Source organism: Canis lupus, chromosome 10 (assembly GCF_003254725.2).
Source record: "Canis lupus dingo isolate Sandy chromosome 10, ASM325472v2, whole genome shotgun sequence".
In the NCBI taxonomy this organism is placed as follows: Eukaryota; Metazoa; Chordata; class Mammalia; order Carnivora; family Canidae; genus Canis; species Canis lupus.
This window is the reverse complement of record NC_064252.1, coordinates 13705239-13713829: the sequence shown is the minus strand read 5'-3', so window position 1 is coordinate 13713829 and position 8591 is coordinate 13705239. Positions and strand designations below refer to the sequence as shown.

Below are 8591 nucleotides of genomic sequence, written 5' to 3'. Positions count from 1 at the left end.
CTAACTTTTATTTTACATTATTAACATCAATTGTAGGAGTTGCTTTCCTGGGTCAGACAATTACATCCTCCAAGACAACACTATGCTCAAGTCCATGCTGATGAAAATTTGTTTTTGGTTATAAAAGGGGTCGTATTTCTTCCTCACGTCCATAACTCATTCCAATGATTGTTTCAATCACAAAAAAATAGAAAATGTGCTGGGGGCCAACTTGGATTCTTTTCCTTCCAATGCAGAACTAGCAGACTACTTCTAAAGTGTAATTTAACTGAAAACACTACTTCAACTTCAAGTTTATTTTAATGATATGTACAAGAGTTAACAAATTACAAATAAAACGGAATCAGTTATGTTAATTTCACATAACTTAAAATCATGCAACACTGCATGGTAAAAACAACAGCTTCATTCATATACAAAAAAGTATTATTTTGAGACTCGTGATAGTATATTGAAATTTTTGACACAAGCTTTTTGCAAAGAGCATTTTATAAAAATTTAAAGACCTGATTAATCAGTTAATGCATTATTAGGAAAGATAATAAACACATTATTAGTAAAATGAGGTTACAAGCAATTAATTTTAAAATTACACCAGGTACAGGGTTGAATGTAGTCTCATGAAATAAATGTTTGGTTAAGAAAATAGTTTTGAAAAAGATCTCATACTGAAGCTATGTATTACTTTTGTCAAATCAGATCATATAAATCAATAGTCAAGTTTATTCAGTTAAAGAAAATATGCCTATCCTTTTTATACTCATAAATAAGTACTTATATAGTTTTTATATACAAGTGAAGAAAACTTCAATGTAAAAAATATACTGCCAATCCACTTATTATGGTTGAAATAGCTCTTTTTATCTACACATTAAATTGCATTGATGAAAATATCCAATTTAAGTCACATTCAACCAGCATAAATATTTAAGCTGAGTATTGTTGTAAACAATAGAGAAAAACAAATTCTTTTATTTCATCACTTGGGTAACACAATCTACTTCTCAGCTTAGAATGCTATAGAAAGGCCCAACATTTAATTTAATCAAATCCAAAACCCACTAAACTTAGAGTAAACAAAGTGAATGTTTTTCAAAGTGCATAATTTCCAACTCATCCACTTGTAATATTTATCCAATTCCAGTTCATCAGCAAGAAAATAAAATGTACTTGGCTATAAAAATACTAAGGAATGTTATTGAAAAGGAAAGGCTATTTGGTAGAAGTAACTACAAAAATAATTAGTTTAAATCTTTGTAAAGCTTTAATGCAAGAACATCAGTACACTTTCTTTCCATAAACCTTAAAGCATGATCAATACCAAGATTTTAAATTTCCACCTTTCAAGTACTTGCAAAAGGCTGCAACAAAGTGTCTCTTCAAAAATTAAGCAAGAAGAATGATCATGCAGGTGTTAATCTGCTAACATTTGGGGACATTGCTATCTGTGTTGGGCTGTCATCTCTGGCTCCACTAGTGGCAAGTACGGGCAAGGAGTCACTCTGAAATGTAGACGTAGGACAACGAGTCATGCCAATGTTTTCATCTTCACCAGTGTCTGAATCTGGTGTTGTCACTTCACTGTCCTGAAGTCCCAGGATCTCACAAACTGCTTGTGGCAATTCCTATAGAGGAAAAGTATTCACAAAATAACACTTCTACTCAAGATATGTAGATTCCAGAATCTGAACATTTATTCTAACAGTGTGATAGTTATGTATCTTTTCACACCTTCCTTATCCACTCCAAATGAAATCCTAACCACTTTTTTTCATAAGTTCCCTAATCTTCTTACCCAAATTAGTCACTCTCCACCCCACCCTACCACTCACAAATGTTAAGTTTTTTAACAGTTAGTATTTATTTCATTGCTATTATAGAATCTTAGATATTAAACGAGAGCTTATTTATACTCCAATTTGCTCCCTCAATGTACAAGGTTCCTTAAAGAAGTGTCTCACTGGCATATTTTGAACAGAACAGCTACCAAATAAATGTTTGCAGAAGTGAACCAAAGTAAGTATTTGGAACCATGAACAAATGACACAAAGACCAAACAGAACTCTCATAAAAGTGCAAAAGCCAAAATACCTCAAAGAGAACAATTTAGGTCATAATTTTTTTTAGAAAGACTAAGAACTTGGCTAGTACAATTGTAAAGACACTCTAAATACCATTTGCTTAATTATTTCTGATTAGCATCTGTCTTTATTTGGGGATATCATTTAATTAGAGGTTCCAGTCTGTAGTCAGACTGAATAATACAGCCTCTTTAGTTGTTGCTGAAACGGTTTCATTATGTTTGCCATTTTGCTATACTATTTCTTATCTAGCATAATTAATCGACTATTTTCAATTAAGTGCTATAAATCAATAATGGTAAACAAAATGCTAACTAATGCTTGTTGTCTGCTTCAGCTTACTAAAATTGCCATTTATTATACTTCTATGAAGAAAAATTCTTTCTTGACCTCAGTCCACCAAAAACAAACAAAAAATCTTACAATTATTTAAAACACTGCACCATACCTTGCATTTTACCATCTGTAGAGAAATTGCTTCTGCCTTGCATAGTACATCTTCCACATCAATTTTCATGGACAATTCATTGATATGCTAAAATGAATCCATAAAATAAAATGATAATTGAAACTAAAAGCACTATTATATTCTACTATATAAACAATTTATTACCAGATATATTTCATTGCAGATAAAATCCTTAAAATAAAAGTATTCATACTACAAATCAGCAGGAAATTCAATCTATCTTTCAGTTTTAAAGTTAAAGAATAGCTAATAAACTTATGGGACATTAAATCTAGCAGCTGTCCCAAGTCTACTATCTCAAAGTTATAAGCAAAAGACAATTATTTTTTTTTTTTTAGAAAACTAAACTACACAGAAGAGAATTTGCTGAATTTCCTTTTCTTCCTAATTACCCAGGTAAAAATAACTGGCCAGTATGTATTCATTGAACTGTCATTCTCAGAGAGCCAGTCCTAATATTAGGTGTTATTGATATAATTTAAGTTTTACTCAAGGGATTCAATCAATAAAGCTCCAAGAAAATGTTCTGTATATCAGTACCATCAAACAGACGAAAGAGCCAAAATACTCAAATTTAAATTAAAGAAATAACTACCTTTAGTATTTCATTAAACCCATAATGCTTTTCCATTATTTGCTGCTTTTCGGATTCGAGAATAGCACAACAGAGAAGAAGATGGAAATTTTTGCATGGCAGTTCAGTCCACATTACCTATAAAAAAAAATAGAACTATTTAGTACACTATATCAATTCTACAATATTTTCCTCACAGAAACAATGCTGAACTCTGAATGACTTCTATGAAACGCAGAAGGGGCCTAGATGGAGTAGACACTGTTTCTCTAGTGAGGAAATTGGGGGTAAAGTCTTACCTTTACCTACACAGGTAACTAACATCAAGTTTAACATTATGTGAGTATGATTAATTCCATATGTGGCCCTTTAGGTAACTACAGTAAGATATGACTGAGCCTAATTTATATAATAAATGGTATTAATTAAGAAGCTACATCCATGAGTTTAAGGTATAAGGGTTAGAGGCATTCTCAGTATTTTTCTGACCCTTCAGTTCAATTTCTCACTTGTAAGTCACCTTTAATCTCGGCGGGGGGGGGCAGGGGAGGGCAAATTGTGGATATGAAAGAAAAATTCAGTTAAAGAGTACATGGAATCAAAACCACCCAGAGATAGCTCTACATTATATTACATTACACAGTGTGTCCCTGATTGTGACAAAAACTGAATCAACTACCCAAAATTTATACCTAAATGGATAAAATATTTGATCAATAGCCACACTTCTTAAATACAATGACCTCAAATTTAAAGCCTTCATTTCCTATCAATGTACATAATAATATCTTATCTAGGAAGAGAAAAAGACCCACATAAATAATACTACTAAATGCATACATGAAATGTTTTTACTTCTTTCATCAAAAGTAAATCAAGCTGAATAATTTTTGGACTAAATTCAATTTTTAATTACAATGCAATTAACCTCAAAATTTTCATTCAAAAGTTGGATTTGGTAATCAGATCAAGGTTTATTCTAGCTACATAGTAACAATATTTTCAATCCATCCTATAAAAAGGAAGTTGAGAAGTTTGCTTAATTATCAAACCTCTGAGATTAAATTTCATAACGGCCCTCAAAAATGAATTATGTTCAATTAAATACAATTCCAAATTAAGGAATATGTGAGTTTTACTTCTAATTTCAAACAGAGGAAGCCATCACACACAAAGCAAGGAGATCCTTCAAACAGCACATCACTTTTAATGGTAGCATGGTCACCAAAAGTATAGGGACCAATTTCCAGCTGTAAAAGTCTCAGAGGACACAAGGGTTCCACTATATGTGTCTATTTATTATCCAGATGGATTATTTCCCCCATTTCTTCCTTGGAAGAATTTCTGTAATCCCTTGCCTTTATAAAGATAAGGTAGCAATTAGTCATTACACTCAACATTCTATTTTAAAAGCACACTGATCTGTTAACAACAGATATTTTAGAAGAAAATAATAATTTTTTATCAAGTTAACAAATAAAAGAGTCCAACATGAATAAAAGGATATACATCAAAAACATGATCATGAATATCCTCTAGAGTTGGGGAGAGGGAAATGGGATTGGGGTGGAGATTAAAGAAGATGTTAGCTATATCTTTAATTCTTTTCTTGGGGGAAAAAAGAGAAAAAATAGAAGTAAATATGGCAAAATGTTTACATATGTTAAATATGGATGATGGGATGTTTGCTTGTTCATTAATCCACAGTTATGTTCCATCTCCTCAACCCAAGTAATTAGCTAAGGTAATCAGGTCTGAGTCCAAGCTGAGAGTGATTAAATGTGGCCTTTCCTACCTTCAGTATGCCCATTCTGGAAAATAATCATTCCTCATCTTTTCTTGAGAATAATTTGGCAAATCTATCAGCAGCCTTAAAAGCTGACTAGTCTTTGATTCAGAGGTATCTAGAAATTTATTCTAAGGACATATTCAGAGATATACATGAAAATTTGAATATTAAGATACGTGCCTTAGTTTGAAAAAAAAAAAAAGATACTTGCCTTAGTGTTAAATAAGATGTTCATTGCAACACTGCTGGTGCAAACAAGCAAAATATCTATGAGGTAGAAACTAAGTAAATGATTGTATATTCATAAGATGTTTGCTATATTATTCTCAGCATTTTTCTCTAAATTTTTTTTTAAAAAGCAAAACAGTGGGGGGCCCAGGGCGTGATCTCTGGGTCCTGAGATCGACTCCCACATTGGGTTCCCTGCATGGAGCCTGCTTCTCCCTCTGCCTGTGTCTCTGCCTCTCTCTGTGTCTCATGAAGAAATAAAATCATAAAAAAGAAAAACAGCTCCCTCCCAATACTTCAGACTACAAAGTGCCATCACAACTGTCAAAACTTCCTTGAACTCTGTACAAATCTATACCAGAATGTGGCAGCCTCACATAAAGTTAAATCTCCCAAGGAAAGAACACAAATATGAGTGGTCTAGAAAAGTGGTTCTGGGAAGACTCATGGCCCCAAATCTCATGAGGATTGTGATTTACAGGAAAATGCTCCGAAGACCAAATATTTAATTCAAGATCATTAAGGAGAGACCGCAAAACCATCACAACTTTGTAACATACTTTAGAAATTTCAGTTAGGCTATTAGGATCCATTTATATTCTACAGAATGAAGTGTTTGTATAATAATTTAAGAATTTACTTACCTCCCATAATCGAAGAATATCTAGAAAACTAAATTCCCTTTTAAATCTGATTAGGAGCCACCTGAAGCAAAAATAAAGGTACCCAGAGTCCTGAGATTCTAAACAGAAAGAAAAAAAAAATATATATATATATATACACACACACATACATACACACACACATATATGGCTTACCCTTACACTGATTATCTCAGAATACAGTGACCTATTTCAAACTCAAATTTTTCTATGCAGCTTATTAGAAGTCTATAAATTTAATTACCTTCTACTAATGCCAAGAAACAATTCAAATTTGTTTAAAAAAAATTGTTTAAAGAAAACCATAAAATAACAACAAATAAGTCATTTTATGAACAAACTATTTTAAGGCACAATTATACAAAGACAGTTTGGTCCCACACTTTTGTTCCTCAAAGGAACTTAGGCAACAGCAATAGGGTAATATGTACCTTGAATATAGTGCTTTACATTTTTCTTTCTGTAAATCACCTTAGAATGTGCTGGGTACATAATTTGATTCATTAAACTTACCTAAGTAACTGCAAAATCCACTGTCCAACAACCGAAGTAAGGTACTCAGTTGAATTAGCTGGGTTTTCATGCCTTGCATCTGTTCTTCAAAATTTTGATGCTTTAAAGAGAAATAAATGTCACCACATAAATAAAACAAACATTTTATTGTACAAAAGCACTGATAACTAAACGAAGAGTCTAAGGACAAATGTTGCACTTATACCACGCTGGTTATATTTTTAAACTATCACAACAAATTAAAAAGCTATGGCAACATTAAAGAGGAAAAGAGAACCCTTGATTTTAAACTAAGGATTATTTTTTTTCCTGTATTCATTTCACTTAGATAAAGAAGAATGCAGAACTATAGACTGATACACTTATTTCTTACATCAAATAAGAAACCTGGTGAAACAAAACAAACATCTGGGAACAAACTTTTATCAGATCACTTCCATTGTTAAATATTTCTTCATATTGTCATATAAAATAAAATTAATTTTAGCTGTAACATATACCTTATTTTGAAGAATTAATTACTTTAATTACTTCTTAAATTTGGTGACATTAGGGAATCTGAGAAGTCAAAACCATTTTCATGACAATTCTAAAATAGTATATGCATTTTGCACTTTAAATTTTCCCACAAGGTTAAATGCTGTATGAGGAGTGATATCAGAGTAGACTGAATATAGGGGCAGATATGAAAATCCAGCTGTCTTCCATTAAACTAGACATCAAAGAAAATGGAAAACAATCCTTCTCAAAAAATTGTTTCTGTTTTGGAAAAGTTATTTTTCGTTTAAAAAAATGTTATGGGGCAGCCCAGGTGGCTCAGCGGTTTAGCACTGCCTTCGGTCCAGGGTGTGATCCTGAGGACCCGGGATCGAGTCCCACGGCAGGCTCCCTGCATGGAGCCTGCTTCTCTCTCTGCCTGTGTCTCTGCCTCTCTCTCTCTGTCTGTCTCTCATGAATAAATAAATTTTTAAAAAAGTAAAAAATAAAAAATGTATGTTAAAGTATAAAAAGGTTTATTGTTATTTTTAAATAATTAATAAATATTTATATACTTTTCAGCATTTTCATATAGATAAACATCAAGAGATATAACCTACATAAACTCTCAGAGTCTTCAATAGTATTTAAGAGTATGAAGGACTGGGTCCTGAGATCACAAAGTATGAGAACTCTGCAAAGTTGCGTAGACTCCCTTACGAAAACTTTAGTCAAGGATTGGAAGTTGGATGGGGAGACCAAAATAATCGTAAGTCTCCTTAAACATTCCAATCCCTTTTACCCATGTGCCCCAAACCCTCTGTGACCTACTGTCCTAATGCTTATAAAAAAAGCCTAAGAAAAAAAAAAAAAAGCCTAAGGACAACATCTCTTCCCTCAAACTTCTTTTTTAAGTTTCAGAGACAAAGCATTATTCTTGGAAAGGAAACTAAACTAAAATAAAAATTTAACGCTACTGATTCTTAAAAAAACTGATTTCTAGGGGCACCTGGGGGGCTTAGTAGGTTAAGCATCTGACTCTTGAGTTCGGCTCAGGTCATGGTGTCAGGGTCATGGGATCCAACCCCCCACAGCAGGGAGTCGGCTTGAGATTTGCTCTCGTCTCTCTCTGTTCCTCCCCCTGCACACACACACCCTCTCTCTAAGATAAATAAATAAATCTTAAAAAAAAAATTGGATTATTCTCTTATGCCTTAAAGAACTAGTTGACTAGACTGACACAAGCCTTTGGGATATTATTGCTTCACATTTACCACATAGACCTGTAAAAGAAAGGCAAAATCAGCTCTCTGATTAGCAGCATCATTTTTACTATGACGGCCAAAGGTAATTTGTCTGGGAGTACCAACCAACATGGCATAATCAGCTATAAAATGAAGCACTCCCAAAATGACAGAAGCCAACTTTGGTAAAGTAGCTACTCCGGGAGAAGGAAAATGAGATCAACAATGGATATACAAATGGATAAGCGGCTTCAACCATATCTGTGAAATAAACACGTGTGTGCATACAAATACCTATGTGTGTGTGCATATACACATATACACGTATACATACATATACATCTATATGCATATATATACATATACACGTGTCTATTAATGGGGAGGGAGGTGAGAAGGAAGGAAAGAACTAATGTATACGGCAAAATGAATGGTGAGGATAAGAAAGTTTATTAGATCATTTTGCTAATCTTTCCATAATATTTCTATAATAGACACACAGTCTATGCCTATGCCTACATGAGATAGGAGTAAATATAACAAAAGTAAATCTA

The 8591-nt window shown here is 32.9% G+C and overlaps 1 protein-coding gene across 2 annotated transcripts in view; it reads right to left on the bottom strand.

Annotated features, from left to right (window-relative positions):
• Positions 1–281: 281 nt before the first annotated feature.
• The window catches only part of TBC1D15 (TBC1 domain family member 15), a 68449-nt gene continuing 60139 nt past the window's right edge, over positions 282–8591 (bottom strand). For both annotated transcript variants that reach the window (XM_025476584.3, XM_025476585.3), the window contains 5 exons: positions 6317–6416; positions 5786–5883; positions 3146–3262; positions 2530–2616; positions 282–1625 (listed from right to left, as the gene is read on the bottom strand). In XM_025476584.3, coding sequence (XP_025332369.1) covers positions 1404–1625; positions 2530–2616; positions 3146–3262; positions 5786–5883; positions 6317–6416 — 624 coding nt within the window. In that variant the 3' untranslated portion in view covers positions 282–1403. The remainder of the gene's footprint in view (positions 1626–2529; positions 2617–3145; positions 3263–5785; positions 5884–6316; positions 6417–8591) is intronic.